Here is a 16,430-nt window from a genome sequence, read left to right as displayed (position 1 = left end):
TGGAACCTCCATTGGATGTAAATTTTCACCGGTTCTGACGCACCTGCAAAGTTTCGTGAGTTTTCGGGTATGTTTAGGCCCTCTAAAGGTAACAAAACAGGTAGAACAAGAAAACCTGGTAGATACATTTTACTTTCGTTTTCACAGAAATACACTCCTCCTGTATATAATAACAAGTGATGCACACAAGAAAAAGTAAAAGCATAACAAGCACTTAAGAGGAACAGGAGCTGAGCTGCACACAGAACAGACAGAGAACCACACACAAGCCTCAAATTTCATTCTAACCTTCACACAAGGTAAGTATTCTTCTTTTAGAAAGATTGTGTCTAATAATCAACACACTATCTCTCTATTTTAATGTCCAAGTCCCTTACTTGCATAATTGTTTACATACAGTATTGCCATATCATCAATATAAAAAAGGAAGGAGAATTTACAAAAAGAACAATAAATAAATAATAAATAAATTATTTTAAAAAATGACAAAATGCCAATGTAGGACAAAACTATAATGGTTACAATAATTATGTACATATACACCATAATATAATATAAAATAAAATAAAGTGTTGAAGATGTATGTATAATTGTCTAGTTAAATATGATCAGAGGAGTAATTGATTTCTAAAGTCAGAGATGAATTTTGCTGCAACAGGTGTAAGACTCCTCCCCCAGTAGCACCTGCATTTGGTTTGTTTCTGATAGGTTGGGAAACTGTTTTTTGTTTGCTTGTTTTAATGCTATGCCAATTTCTATGGCAAGAAATGTCTGAGGAACTCTGTATGTTTTTTAAATATATTTTTCTTAAAAACTGTAAAATTGCATTAGGTTAAACATTTCTTCCAGTGTGTTGACTGAATTTAAAAAAGGTTTCTCAAGGGGTTAAGACTAGCACAGTCTAATTAAACATGTTTCAAGGATAATGGATTCTGGCAAAAAAGGTTTGTTTGTGAGTCTTCTCCTAACATTAGAAACTTGTTTGTCATCCTGGAGTGACCTATTCGACAGCGGGTATAGATAATCTGGTAGATGATCTGATTTGAAAACAGAGAAATGTTTCTTTATTCAACAATAGGGCTGATTTCATGAGTTTGTTCATGGCACATTGGTTCCACTCAGTTTGCCATTTATTGTTAATGTATGAGTTTATTATGGGTTTTAGGTCAGTGGGAGGTATTGAAGACTTTAAATCCGCCAACAGTGCTTCTTTTGCAGCAGTGTCTGCCTCTTCATTTCCCAGTAAGAAATTTCATTTTATTACTTAAAATGAACTAGAGAATTGCTAATAGCAACAAACAACTATTCCTAATCATACAAATAAGCACTAATTATGTAAAGGGCTTCTTATTCATAAAGATTTTAAAAATATATTACAAAAATTAAGGCATAAATCTAATCACATTAGATCTTCTATTCATATTACAATATTGAACACTGAAAATGTGCAACTCCTGGAAAAATGGGACTATACCATTAGTATAATAGTATACATTAGTATACACTATCCATATTAATAACAAGTCATTTATTCTTTATAGAAATTAAGAAATGGAGGGAGGTGCAGTGGAGGTAAGTTCACAAACATTATGTATGATGTAAGGTCTCATTATCCTTTAATCTTTATTTATATATTATAAGATGGCACATGTGCACTGCATTGCTAGTTATTACTAATAGTTTGAACTGATATATAAACTAATACATAAAATGATGGAATTGTACATTTTCTTTCCTTAGACAAGACAAAATGTTAAATACTCTCAAGACATTTAAATACTGTAATGAAGTTGAAGAGCTCCATTTCCTCCTGTATGGACTAGTTGGATCAGGAAAGTCCAGCACCATAAACACCATCAGAACCATTTTTGAAGGACGTCAGTTTGTCAACTGTCTGGCTGCTGCAGGATCTGCTAAGAGTCAGACTCTATGCGTGAGTCCATATTATGCAGTCTTAAGTGTGTCACTTTTCACCTTGTATGCATGACAACGAACTAGATAAATATTGAAAAACTGATCTTTTTCTGTAATACTTCTAGTATGAAAGTTTTAGATTCACAAATGAAGGTTCATTTCCTTTTGCTTTCCATGATATAATGGGTGCGGAAGTAGAAGAAAAAGATGGGGTCCAGACTCAAGATATCATCAGCGCTTTAAAAGGTCATATGAAAGAGGGTTACACGGTAAGATAACGCTTAAGCATTAGTGTGCAACAATTCACTTTACTGTATTTGGATATCATCAATACTAATCACAGTATATGTAAATCATTATGAAATTATAAAAAGCCTATCAATGTAACCAGTGTATCTGGAATATCATCCAAGCCAGTTATGTAGGACCACACAAATACTTTATTGAACTGTTTTTCTCTTTTCTTCAGTTTAACTCTAACTGTCCATTGACTACAAACAACCATTATTACAATCAAAATCCCAGCCTGAGTGATCAGATGCACTGCCTGGTGTATGTGATACCAGTCGACCAGATTTCAATGATGAACTACGATTTTATCGAAAGAATGAAGAGTGTCAGAGAAACAGCAAGCAGAATGGGTGAGTCAGCTCATCAACTCAATAACATTTGTTTATCCTTGTCAGGCACAGTTACATTTACTTTTAGCAGGTGCTCTCAGAGTAACTTGCTGTTTTTGTGGAAAAAAATAAGCATGCTTATGCGAGGATGGGTGTGGTAGCACAACAATGTGTAAGAAATCAGCAGAAACCTGCTGCTCTAACCCACCTTCTAGTGGAAACACAGACTAATTTAGATTTTACTGATTTCAAATTAAACCTTAAACATTATCTTTATTTATACAATCCAGATTTGTGGATAGACCCCAACCAACCGCCAACTAAATGTAAGGGAATACAAAAGAACTACATTTGAATTTTATTATTAACAGAATAAACACGTCTGTTCCTCTGAGGTTTGTTTTTTTTATGTCTGCCAATGGAGAAATATCAACGTGGAAAGGGTTTTTTAAAGAGAATTGTAACGGAACACAGGGATGGACAGGAATTAAGCACAGGAGAGCTGTCTATTAATGAACAAAGAAACAAAGAAACGAACAAACAAGAAATGCGGTCTAGGTTGAACAGAACTATGGTCTAGGCATTACTCAGGAACGGAACAGGGACATGCAACCGCTAGCATGCTACCCGCATTCACTACTGAACTAACACACGCTCTAAACACTAAAAAACGTTACTAACGATGCAACCGATAATACTGTGTGAAGTGCGCCGCCACACGAGGGGTTTAAATAGCCAACATAATTACACTAAACAAACACCTGGCTCTAATTAAGCTACGCCCTCACACATCCAGCCAATGTCCAAGCAAGAAGAGAAAAAAACCAAAACAATAGTGTCACGTGTCTTGTTGGAAGCTGCGCCGCAATGCCCTCTGCTGGCCATGGCGTAACAGAACCCCCCCCCCCCCAAAGGCGCCTCTCCCAGAGCACCAAAAACCCCCCTCCAATGGGGGTCCTGGGCCCCTGGGAAAGCTGCCTTTCACTGCCACAGAAAACGAGGCAGTCTCTGCCGGGCAGCACACTGGCAGAGCACCACCCCCAGCGGTGCTGGAATTCTAGCTGGGCGGCATTGGAACGCTGGGCAGCACTAGGATGCTGGATGTGGCCCCCGGCGGCACTGGGACGCTGGGCGGCGCCCCCAGCGGCACTGGAACTCGGAGGGACTGGACCTGGACTGGGGCTCGGAGGGACTGGACCTGGACTGGAACTCGGAGGGACTGGACCTGGACTGGAACTTGGAGGGACTGGAAATGGACTGGTGCTCAGGACAGGTTCCTCGGCTGAGCAGGGCAGCGGGACGGCCTCCTCAGCCGGGCAGGGCAGTGGGACAGCTTCTTTGGCGGGCAGGCGCTCCACAGCCAAGACCTCCACATAGGCCTCATGCTGCAGCTCTGAGGTCACCATGTTGACCTCAGGTGGGAGCTCCACAGCTGGGGCCTCCGCGTGACTGGATCTCCCTCAGGGCAGCAAGGTGGAGCGTAGTTCCGCTCCACGCAACGGGGGCAAAGCGCTTCCTCCACGCCGCGGAGCAACTGGTCTGCTTCTTCCCACCGCAAATCCCGCTGCTGCCTCCATAACGTATACTCCGCCTGTTGCCTCCATAACGCAGCTTCATGCTCCGCCTGTTGCCTCCATAATGCAGCTTGGTACCCCTCCTGCTGCGTGCGCTGCCAGGCGTAGTATCCGTCCATTGTCTGGAAGTTCCAGTAAAGAAATTTCCGGACTCCGGGCTCTCCTGCCATGGATGGACAGGAAGTAAGCGCAGGAGAGCTGTCTTTATTAATAAACAAAGAAACAAACAAACAAACACAAGAAACGCGGTCTATGTTGAACAGGACTATGGTCTAGGCATTACTCGGGAACGGAACAGGGGCATGAGACCGCTAGCATGCTACCCGCATTCACTACTGAACTAACACACGCGCTAAACACTACAAACGTTACTAACGATGCAACCGATAATACTGTGCGAAGTGCGACGCCACAGGAGGGGTTTAAATAGCCAACATAATTACACTAAACATAAACACCTGGCTCTAATTAAGCTACACCCTCGCACATCCAGCCAGTGTCCAAGCAAGAAGAGAACGAAATCAAAACAATAGTGTCACGTGTCTTGTTGGAAGCTGCGCCGCAGTGCCCTCTGCCGGCTGTAGCGTAACAAGAATAAGATGATTTGATTGGTTGGATATTGCTGCAACATGCCAAACCTAACCTAATGGTAATGCTATTTTTCACAATTACAAAAACTCTTCATCAGATTAATGACTGGGTTGATGGTCAAGAAAATAGCAAAAAATTATACAATATACCACATGCACAGGGTCCAACGCACAGTGACTTCTGCTTTATTTTCATGCTTTGATTTTTTATCTGTAAACTAGCACATTAACAGAGTCAACTTTTTTATCTTGGAAGAGTGTCTGAATCTTAAGTAAGCACTTGAAGAGGAATTGAATTGCTCTGTTGGGGTGTTGTTGCAAACCATGGGTTAGCTGTACTATAGTGCTAAAGCCAGTGCAGTTAGAAAGCTTTCTTTCCTTAATGAGATAACTTTTGGCAAGTATGTTTAGGATCAGACCATAGGGTTATGAGTTTTAAAATGTCTTCTTTAGTGATCAGCTTGAAATCAAATGTTTGGAGGACTTTATCATCAGTGACCATCATTCAATACCCAAACTCTTAGCTTATAACTCAGTTATTCTACTTAAACCATTTTTTTCATGTAGCTACTAAGAATTATTCAGCAACTACAGTTAAACTATTAGGAAATGTATGCAATAAGGACAATGAGGAAAGTAGGTCTGGACCTGACATTGGTTCTGCAAGCTTAAGGGGATAAATAATCTACCGATAAAGAGGATATTGAACAAGGGGAAGAAGGAAAGGAAGAATTATCACTAGTTACATATAAATTCCTCTTCAGTAACTGCTTTATCTTCATCAGGATTGCAGTCGACACTGAGCCAATCCTGGGAAAACTGTACGTGTGGATTTGTGGTAAGAATACACCCTTGATAGGATGCCAGTCCATTCTCCAGTGGACCGCTGTCCCATCCAGGGTGTATTCCTACCACAAACAATGCACCATGGACACACAATCATACACTCATTCACATCTAGGGGCAATTTGGTATAGCCAATACACCCAACAACTAGGGATGTCACGATACCAAAAATCTAGTAGTCAGTAGCGATACCACCAAAAGTACATGATACTCGATACAAAAGTTAATAAAACGGTTTGGTATAATAATAAAGTTTAAAGAATTAAATGGAGGACATCCTCCATGTCCTGGTGGACATCCTCCTCTGGCTGGTACTGGCAAAAACAGAGGGAGCGAGCGAGAGAGAGAGAGGGAGGGGGATATTTTAGTTATCAAACACTGTCTGACAATGAGTGGAGGTGCACTCCTAAATGCGCGCACACGCACACACACACACAGACACACACAGCCACACACACACCTTATACTCTGAATGCAAGCATTAGTTTAAATTCACTGATATGGTGGCAGGCCAAAAAGATTTATTAAAAGCATTAACATTTCAATAATTATTTGTGACATTAGTCTACATTTTTCTGACAGGACACAGGCTGAATGGCGATGCATGGTGGCCAATTAGGAGGTAGTTTATAACATTGTAATGTGTTCAAGTCGTTAACAAATAACTGGCTATCGCAAACATTACATGGAGAATAACCTTAACTGGTTTCACGGCAACAACGCCAGCTGCCTCAAACAAACATAATATAGGACCCGATTTTCAGGTGCGTCGCCAAATTCCAGGTGTTTGTTTGAAATGGACGATAGCATTGGTTGCACACCAGCTTCAGATTATATCATCAATTATATGTTTGTTTCATCCGCCTCGAAGGCAAACTATTTCCATATTTCATACCACATTTCCTCTCAATGAGTCGGGGCAGTGCTAAACTTCTGTAGTTTTTCCCATGTGCTTGTCGTTGCTGTTCTTCTTCTTCACCACTTGTCGACTGACTAAAACACTTGCGCGTATTTGCTGCCCCCTTCAGGTCCGGAAGAATTGCAACACCTCATTACCTTCATTACAAGTTGTACCAACACTACAGCAGAAAAACAAGTACCGTCACATTTTAAGAATGTTGGTACCGACTTGGTACCGAAGTATCAGTTCTCGTGACATCCCTACTAGCAACATATTTCCTCAAACTGATCAGTGACTGACAAGTTTACATGCAGCCTAATAATGGTAATAATCCAACTGATAGCACAATCAGAATAAAAAAAATGTTAATGTATACACTTCATTTGGAAGACTAACATGATTGGAGGTCAATCTGAATGAAATTTCTATCTATCTATCTATCTGATTGAATGAGGTGGGCAATGCTCTTAATAATCTATTAAATAGAAGAAGAACAGCAATGTAAACCTTGGTGTCTGATTATTTTCACTATTAGGAATCAGCGTGTGTGTTCTGTGCATGAGGTTTTAAGTCAAGATGCACTCCTGGTGTAATAAAAAAAGTTCACATTATAGATTTTAGTCTATTTAAAATAATTTGGTTTGGATGGGTGATGGGATGGGCTTCAAATTAACATTTTGAAGCAGATGCAGTGTGGGACTTGACCTCAGCACTTAATATTCACCAGACATTAAGTGGGGATGCAGAACATACGCATGGTTAAAATAAATAATAATCACCATCACCCTTGGAAGACATTTTCATGAGATGGAAATAATATAAATCTTGTTAGTAACACAAACACCACTATTAAAATCTGAATGTGTCAACTCACACACTTCTCATATTTACCTTGAGACTAAACCTCACTCTAAATATGTGCATAACTTTGGGTCATATTACATGTAACATACGGTACATATAAATTAAGATTGTCTACAGTTGAGAATCAATATAAACAGTTCATTCACAATCTGCATTTGGAATTCATTCATTTGGATTGGCAGAAATCTTAGCATGTAAACACTGACAATGTAATCAATAAAGTGTAAATTATCTACATAAATCTTTAATCAGACTGCAAAAATCCACCACACTGCTAAGGTTTACAATTAAATGACTGAGTTTTTATCTGTGTGCTGCCTGCTTATGCTACAGGAATCCCTCAAGTGGTTTTCATGACAAAAGTAGACTGCGCATGTCCAATGACAAAGGAGAATTCGCAAAATATCTACAAAAGCAAAAGGATCAGAGATAAAGTGAGTAATTTTGCTAGAGTGAAAGTGTATGGGCCTCACTGCAGAGATTACCAACTACAATTTTTAAAATAAATTAATGACGTGTATATTTGTGTGTGTCTCTAGATACGGGAATGCAGTAATGCAGTTGGTGTGCCTGTGAACCGTATCTTCCTTGTCTTGATCTATCATGAGGAGACCCATGTGAATGAAGATATAAACTGCCTGATGCTGGATGCCTTAACACAGATTATACATTGGGCTAATGACTGTGTGGTCAAAAGTTCCAACATCCAAATTTTACCTCAGCAACCAATCCAAGAATAAAGAGACTTCACACAAATTATGAAAAGCAGAATGGCAAACAGTCCTGCATATCTAATGACTAATTGTCACGATTCCCCCTTGAAGCAGCGTGCTCTAAGTGCGAATGCGCGAGCACCTGCTTTTCTGCTGTTGACCGTAGTGACATTGGGACACGTGTGTTTTTGTTTATGTTTGTCATGTCTCCTCCCTGTTCCGTCATTGGCTGGGAATTCACGTGGGTCTGTATTGCTCCCAGCTGATAGCAGTTTATACGCTAATCAGGTCCGCATATATACCGTGCTTCCCAGCACACAACGCGGAAGATTAAGTAAGAAGTCGTAAGTCGTAAGTAAATGGTTAGCGTTAGTTTAGTTCGCGTCATAGTCATAGTCATAGTCATAAGTTAGTTCGCGCTGGATTCTCCGCTTCCAGTCCCTCGTTCTAGTTCGTGTCTTGTTTTGGTTATCGACCTAGATTCCTGCCTAGCCCCATGTATGCCTGTTTGCCAATCGCCTGACCTCTTGCATGTTTACGGATTACGTTTTGGATCACGTTTTGGATTTGTCTGCCTGCCTGTCTCTACAAATAAACAACTGTTATCCTGCACTTGCATCCGCCTTATCTCTGCTCCGTCACGATGTGTGACAGAATCTTCCGCCGAAACATGGATGCAGCAGGAGAACGGAGGAGACGCAGAACCCGGAAGTCGACGCCCACCGTCCCTGCTATGGACTCAGTCCACTTCCCACAATGGACAATTATGGAGCTTCCTGATCCATTTGATGGATTTATCGGTGCCCCAGAGTATTTCCTGGTAGACTGTCAATTCTATTCTATTCTATCCAGCCTGTCAGACCCTAAGCCAGAGGAGAAGCACTGGCTCCGATTCATGTGGTCCCGGTTCTTTGGACCGGCCCGTCAATGGGTGCAGCTCAAACTGGATAAACACTGTAGGAACCTGGACAGTGTAGAACAGTTTGTGGGGGAATTCATGATGCGATTCGGGAGTCCGGAGGCAAAGGAGGAGCTAGAACGACTTCTCAGGGGGGTAAGTCTGGAAGGCGAACCTGCCCTGCCGTTTACCCACTACTACAGGCAACTTCATGCAGAGCGCAACTCTGAGATCCAAGTCAAGCCTCCAGTCCCTGAGATCCAAGTCAAGCCTCCAGTCCCTGAGATCCAAGTCAAGCCTCCAGTCCCTGAGATCCAAGTCAAGCCTCAAGTCAGGAAGGTCCAAGTCCCAGTCAAGTCTCAAGTCAGGAAGGTCCAAGTCAAGCCTCCAGTCCCTGAGATCCAAGTCAAGCCTCCAGTCCCTGAGATCCAAGTAAAGCCTCCAGTCCCTGAGATCCAAGTCACGCCTCCAGTCCCTGAGATCCAAGTCACGCCTCAAGTCAGGAAGGTCCAAGTCAAGCCTCCAGTCCCTGAGATCCAGGCCCAGACTCCAGTCCCTGAGTTCCAGGTCCAGCTTCCAATCCTTGAGCTCCAGGTCCAGCCTCCAGTCAGGAAGGTCCAGGTAAAGTCTCACGTCCCTGACGCCCAAGCCAAGCCTCCAGGCTTTGACGCCCAAGCCAAGCCTCCAGGTTCTGACGCCCAAGCTCTGCTAATATCTCGGCCTAAGGACCAAATGCTGCTCACACCCAAGTCTACCGACCCGGTTGCCCCAGTTCAACCCACTGACACGCACAGCCAAGTTTACAAAATGAATAGCTTTAAAAAAAAAAAAAAAAGAAAAAGAAAAGAAAAGAAAAACAGTGGATGAAGTAATCATTTTCTGCTCCAGGTGCTACAGCAGATATACATTAAATTATTCAAATAAAATGTCTGTGATAGGCACCAATAAAATGTTACTGAAATGAAATTGTTCATATCAAAATTCAGCTACGTTCTCATTGAATTGAACACTTTTTGAACACAATTGAAAAAATTCAAGAACAACATGTGTATTTAGAGTTATGAAAGTGTTTCAGTAAATATTCCCAAGGTTGCAGCAAGCTCTAGATCAAGTCACAATACCAGAGTTTCTTCTGCTACCTCATCTACTTTATTAAATGTTGAAGCACAGCTTTGATAGTGCATGCTGTAGACCTCAGTAAGAAACAACTGCTGAATATGAAAGAAAGAAATACAAAAAAACAACAAGCATACAAAACGCGAATGCTATTGTAAATGTTAACACTATATGTTAACACTACACAAAATCAGTTTATTTAAGTCCCCAAACAAAATGCTTATGGACATAAAAATTGCAAAATCCATATCAATATTAAAGAATTATTATTAAATTAACCAAAAATTCTACATGCACACAGACTTTTCCCCTCCTGATTAAATGGGCTGTTTCTCATTACCACCAAGACCATTATGAGGAACAGTTTCAGTAGAACAGATGGAATGGTTTGCAATTATTAACAGGAAAGTTAAAATGCTGAACTAATAATGTTGCATATTACAAATCTAACAGACAATCAAACAACTTTCAAGCATACAAGAGGCATGCTTGATGATTGTCTGATTGTGTATTAGGACTGTGCATCTAATACAAAAATATAAGCACTACTAAGTTCAATATATGCGTCAAAACAAAAGTAATAAAAAATATATGATTGCCATATTCTACTACTCATTATTATTTTCTATTACTCATCAGAAATGAATGTTATCTTTCATTGATCTACTAGTATATTCAGTAATTTCATGCCTGGAGATACATATGTGACATTCACACTAAAACTGCATAATTAGGAATGCGCTCACTGTCACGTCTCGAGACGTAACGAAGATAGGGATGCAGTTTAACAGTTTATTAAATGTGAGACACAGGCAGGTAAATCCAAACTGTGATCAGAAACGTAATCTATAAACATGCAAAGGTCAGGCGATCGGCAAACAGGCATACACGGGGCAAAGCACGAATCAAGGTCATGGTCACGGAATACAGGGTCGATATACAAAACAAGAAACATGAACTATAACGAGGAACTGGGAGCAGAGAAACCAGCGTGGACTAAATGCACTAATCTAAACATGGAACATGACAAGGACAATAACTAAGACTATGACTGCGATAAACTATCGTGTGGAATCTAAACTAATCTAACCTACTATATCTAACGTAAGTATCTTATCTATTCTATTCTATTCTAATATTCCGCGCCATGTGCTGGGAGGTAAGCGGTATATATACAAACATAATCAGCGTCAATTGCTGACAGCTGACACCAATCTAAACGCACGTGAAATAACAGCCAATGACAGAACAGGGAGGAGACATAACAGAAACATAATAAAAGCATGTGTCCAATGTACACAATGTCACGATTGTCAACATATGAAAAGCAGGTGCTCGCGCACCTTGCTCGTGCATGAGTGCCCACATGTTCTCCAGTGCACTGTTTAAAGGGGAAACCATGACACTCACAAGTGGATAAATCTAAAAATTCAATTTTCATGTTGTAGTGTGGATAAAGGAAAACACGACCTTCTGAAAATTCTGGCATATGATTATCATGTATCCTTCAGACTTTCTCATTTTTGTATTGCAGGCTCTTGTCTTTTAATGTGTATTCAGATTTCGTTTATGCCAAAGTGTGGATCATGATGATACTGCATACAAACATTTGTTTTGCAGTATTTTTTCTCCCTCTGGTATCATTTTCATCCCACCCGCTCCCCCTTACAAAAAATAGAATTTCAGATCCATCCATCCATCCATCCATCCATCCATCTTCTATACCGCTTATCCTTCCATCAGGGTCACGGGGGAACAGGGAGCATGGGGCACAAGGCGGGGTACGCCTTTAACAGGGTGCCAATCCATCACAGGTTGTTTTCCATCGCCCATGTTTTACACGAACTCAGACATACAAACGTTCAATCTGCACCAAACTTCACATGTTTTGTACAAAACTTGCCCTGCATGCCAATATTCAGTTATAGCCATAGCACCACCTACTGGTAACAGGAAGTGACACATTTTACACTAATGTATTCCTAGCAACGTATAAAAATATGCCACCAAATTCTAAACATGCTAGCAACATGCTAGATATATGTTAAAACATACTAGCAACAATTAGCTAAGTGCTAAACCGTGCTATTAATCATATTAAAAAGGAAGTTGTTACAACTCAAGCATACAATGCCTTATCTTCCCAAAACCTCTTTTGATAAGAGTCCTGGCTTGAAGACACCTACATGCCAATATTCAGTTACAGTCATAGCACCACCTACTGGCAACTGGAAATTACATGTTTTACATCATGATACACTCCTAACATACAAGTGCTTTAAAAAAAAAAAAAAAAGAAAGAAAAAGAAAAAAAGAAAAGAAAATAAAAGAAGAAAAAAAAGAGGAATGGCTTTCCCTTGGCAGAGCAGCCCCAACATGCAGTTGGGTGCAAGGGCCAATTCATTGCTGTTTGCAGCTTTCATTTTATTTATATTTTATGAATTTATAATATCTTTTTTATTATTTAAAAAAAAATAAAAAATTAAATGATTTAGGCTATTGGTTTGTTTAACAGTTGTTTAGATGATTTCCCCGAGTACAGTGTTGCCATGTCTGCTGATAATATTGCATTTTTGGGGGGATTAAATCAAAACATGAAAACTTTGTTACTTTTCTATTACCTGACACTCAAGAGCTTAAATGAAGTGAACATGCTGTCTATTAAGCTGGGTTCACATTGTAAGATTGTGGGCACGATTTGGTCATCCGAGACAAATTTTGAGAATCCTAAAAGATTCCTACAATCCTAGGCCAAGATCTGTAGTCTTTGATCGCTAGTGTAACATGTTCCCCGACAGCCGATTAATGGCCATTGAGAGCAAATTTTCCCTCCAATTAAGTTTTGGCAGTGTCAGAAGATTTGAGCACAGTCCTGTAGTGTGGCTTCTCCTACTCATACGAGTTTTCTTGCATGTGTCCGTTTTTCGCGTATTATTAATTTACCCGCTGTGTATATACGAGGATTTCACAGTCGCAGGTACAGGTCATTTTGCCTGATCAATAAAAGATGGCGGTTTGTGAGATCGGTAATTTGAGAGATGCAGATGATGAAGAGTGTTACTCTTGTCATCATCATAATGGCTTCTTTGCGGTATTTTCACACTTGTTCAGTTGACTGAAGTGATGAAAAGCCGTGTGAAAGTAACTGTTGTGCAATGCCTTTTGGAGTTTTTATGTTGATTGTATTATACAACAGGTCACTGGCACCGGTGCGCCTACATATTTTTTCACAGTGGGACAAAATACTTTTAGGTCGCACTGTAGAGCTGTGAATGTGTGTTTATTATCAGTAATAAAGTAATCAAGGTAATCACTCAAAAAAACACACACACACTAATGTTGCCTAAACAATGGCCAGTGAAAGTACTTGAAAATAAACTTTGCCCTTGCCTTCTAATGCCAGTCCTGTAGCCTTCATCTAACTTTTCAGCAATGCTAAGCTTCTCAAAAATCTGTAGCCTTATAGCATCGTCAAGACAGCCACGGCTGATTTCATGCCATTTGCATTTTTCAGAAAGTCTCGTACCCCCGTTGTTGTCCACAATGTTTCGGTCCCAGGACTTTGAAACAACAAACAAGGAAAACAATGAAATTCATGACTTACATCGTGTCCAGATAGCTAACTCCATTTGCCATAACAAGTGCCAAAGAAAGCCAGGATGTACTGTAAGGTCATCTACTATCACTTTCCTGCTGCTGAATTTGCAAATTGGGTCGATTTGGTCCAAGCCCCTATGTCCTATATTTTTCTTCTTCATTTGAACGTCTTGTGCAAGTTTTTTTTTCTTTTCTTTTTTCTTCTTCTTTTTTTTTTTTTTAAGATAAAACCGAATTCTCTTTCATGTGGAAGAAATGTTGTGCCTACTTCCACATTATTGACAATCTCTTGTAAGTTCAACTCCCAAGTTGCTGAGTGGGAAACTGAGAACGGTCCATTCACATGAGGCCAAAAAATATAAACACAATATTGATTCGCTAACAACAAAAGTGGGCGTGTCACATCAAATCCCCCCAAGTCAATTAGAGAGCAGTCTCAAGTCACCTGCTTTTCAAATTATGATCAAAGTATGATGCATAGCAACTTGGAGGATTTTTTGCCTGTTCCTCAGTAAAGAACTCCGGAATGTTGGTAGGTTTATGAGCTTAAATCAGCTGATATAAGTAGTTTGTAGTGGTGTATTTTATCATATTGTTTCATACCAGTCTCTTTATTTAGATACCAGTCTAAGCTATATATCATAAAAACAGAATATCACTTTATTTCCATCTAATTCTAATTCCTTAACTTTTTTATTTTATGCAAGCAAATCACAGGCTAGAATCACAGGTTTTGAAGACTAAAGAATATCATTTACCACAACAAGCAACATAAGAACAGGATGCCACCAAATATTAAGGAAGAGATATTTTGTCGGAAGATTGTTATAATACATTGTCTGAAATGTTGTAAAACAGCATTGTTTAATTACGATTAGTCAAATGGTGCTGTTTATTTTCTATAACGGCAGCTCTGACAGCAGACAAATCACAGGTTTATATTATTGAGCTTGTAATTTGTTATGATAATGGTTATTGTTTCTATATAAGCAACTTGTGTATTTGTTTATGTGGTGAAGTCTCCAACATCAGCACTATAAAGGTCAGAGGTAAAGCTATAACTTTAGCAAGAAAGATTTGATTAAGGTGCAAATAAATACATGGTACAGCCACATGTTTAGTGTCTGGGGTGCTAAGAGCTACATAACATCTGAATAAAATGCAGACCCCAGCATAGTACTGTTGATCAGTCAGTTGATTTATATAAGTAGATTTTATACTTGCAAAAGCTAAGACACCTATTTCACTCTCACTCACTCACACTCACCCCACAGAGTGTTCTTGTACCTTTTACTTCTTTAAGTTGATATAAGGGTGTCAAATTCCATGAATGTAATGTAAATGCTCACACACTTTCCTCCCCAATGTGCCCAAGCTCATTCTTTTCTTTCCTTTTTCTCCCCTCCTTCTTTTCATCTAGTATTCACGCCCGCCCCCACGCCCACCCACCACAGGCGCGTGCGCGCACACGCACACGCGCACACATGCGCGCGCGCACACACATATGCGCACACACACACACGCAATTTGGAGTTGCCATTCCACCCATCAGTATGTTTTGGTCAATGGGAGAAATCCACATGAAACCCCAAATGAAATCCATAAGTCCACAAAGCTATGAATCAGCAACCTGCCATTTCCATCCACGCATATATTTTCTGTACCGCTTTGGCTACACAGGGTCGCGAGGGAGCCTGAATCCCAGGGAACCTGGGACACAAAGCAAGGGACATCCTGGATGGGGTGCCAATCCATCGCTAGGTGCAGTCGCAGACACACTCACGCACCCATTCACACACTACGGACAATTTGGAAATGCCAATCAGCCTAAAGCACATGTGTCTTTGTACTGGAGGAGGAAATTGACAGTAGCCTGAGTAGCCGGAGGAAACCCCCAAAGCATGGGGAAAACATGGAAACTACATGCACACAGGGCTAGGGGTTTGATTGGAGGTGCGAGGCAAGCATGATAACCACTAAGCCTAGAAAACAAACATAAAACAATGACCACAATGCAGCAACAGAAAGCAACAGCAAACTAAGATAAACGAAAGACAATGTGTGCAGTGCAAACTGTGACTTTTATACAAGTAATCATTAACCCCAAACGTGAATCATGTGCAGAAAGCCATGTGAAATGATCAGGTATGGTGCAGTGGCTGATGGGTATCGTAGTCTAGTCCTTTTCAGGTATTTACATAACATACAAGAGGTTCGTGAGGTTGTCTAGATGTGATCCAGAGTGAAAGGACTATTGTGTATGAGGCATTAAAGAAAAAAAAAGTGAATTTAGGTTTAAGATTAAAATGATCATATTTAAATCAACCAATTTAAATCCAGACTTGCATAATACTGACTGTCAATTTGATATCTCTGGACAGTTACTCCTCACAGATAGAACATGTGCAAATTTTACTCTGGACTACATAACACTGACTAACATAATTAGAATATTTTATAGTTGAACATTAAACATATCAAACTTTTCTCACCCTGCTATGGGTTGGCACACCATCCAGGGTGTCCCCTGACCTGTGCCCCATGTTCCCTGGGATAAGCTCCAGGCTCCCCTGCATAGAATTAGGAGTACAGAAAATGGATGGCTGGATGAACTTCTCTCAGGGTGATGTGTAATGGATTTATTCTTCACACAAACACAAACTCCTGTCTCAGTGAGCAGGTTTATGTGCCACTCGCTGCTATTCTCTTGTGTACTTTCTGATTTACTTCTTCCCACCCATTTTCAGACCAGAGTCAGAGCATTCATTCGTCATTAGCTCAAAATACTCCAAATACC

At 40.2% G+C, this 16,430-nt stretch overlaps 1 protein-coding gene across 1 annotated transcript; it reads left to right on the top strand.

Moving 5' to 3' along the window:
* Window positions 1-246: 246 nt before the first annotated feature.
* On the top strand, window positions 247-12,535 carry LOC108266103 (interferon-induced protein 44-like). The gene is made up of 8 exons (XM_017469103.3): window positions 247-299; window positions 1,166-1,242; window positions 1,542-1,572; window positions 1,741-1,933; window positions 2,040-2,183; window positions 2,384-2,555; window positions 7,643-7,743; window positions 7,849-12,535. The coding sequence occupies exons 4-8, from the start codon at window positions 1,751-1,753 to the stop codon at window positions 8,047-8,049; spliced, it is 801 nt and encodes a 266-aa protein (XP_017324592.1). The 5' UTR covers window positions 247-299; window positions 1,166-1,242; window positions 1,542-1,572; window positions 1,741-1,750; the 3' UTR covers window positions 8,050-12,535.
* The last annotated feature ends 3,895 nt before the right edge of the window (window positions 12,536-16,430 follow it).

The sequence above is a fragment of the Ictalurus punctatus genome, chromosome 6, assembly GCF_001660625.3.
Source record: "Ictalurus punctatus breed USDA103 chromosome 6, Coco_2.0, whole genome shotgun sequence".
NCBI lineage: Eukaryota > Metazoa > Chordata > Actinopteri > Siluriformes > Ictaluridae > Ictalurus > Ictalurus punctatus.
The sequence above is the reverse complement of the archived record's forward strand: the minus strand, read 5'-3'. Positions and strand labels throughout refer to the sequence as shown.

Excerpts from the sequence above, each read along its gene's own strand:
- LOC108266103 (XM_017469103.3), top strand. The coding sequence starts at position 1,751 with ATGTTAAATACTCTCAAGACATTTAAATACTGTAATGAAGTTGAAGAG. Across the intron at positions 2,184-2,383 it reads ATATGAAAGAGGGTTACACG|TTTAACTCTAACTGTCCATT; the intron begins GTAAGATAACGC and ends TCTTTTCTTCAG. Across the intron at positions 2,556-7,642 it reads AGAAACAGCAAGCAGAATGG|GAATCCCTCAAGTGGTTTTC; the intron begins GTGAGTCAGCTC and ends CTTATGCTACAG.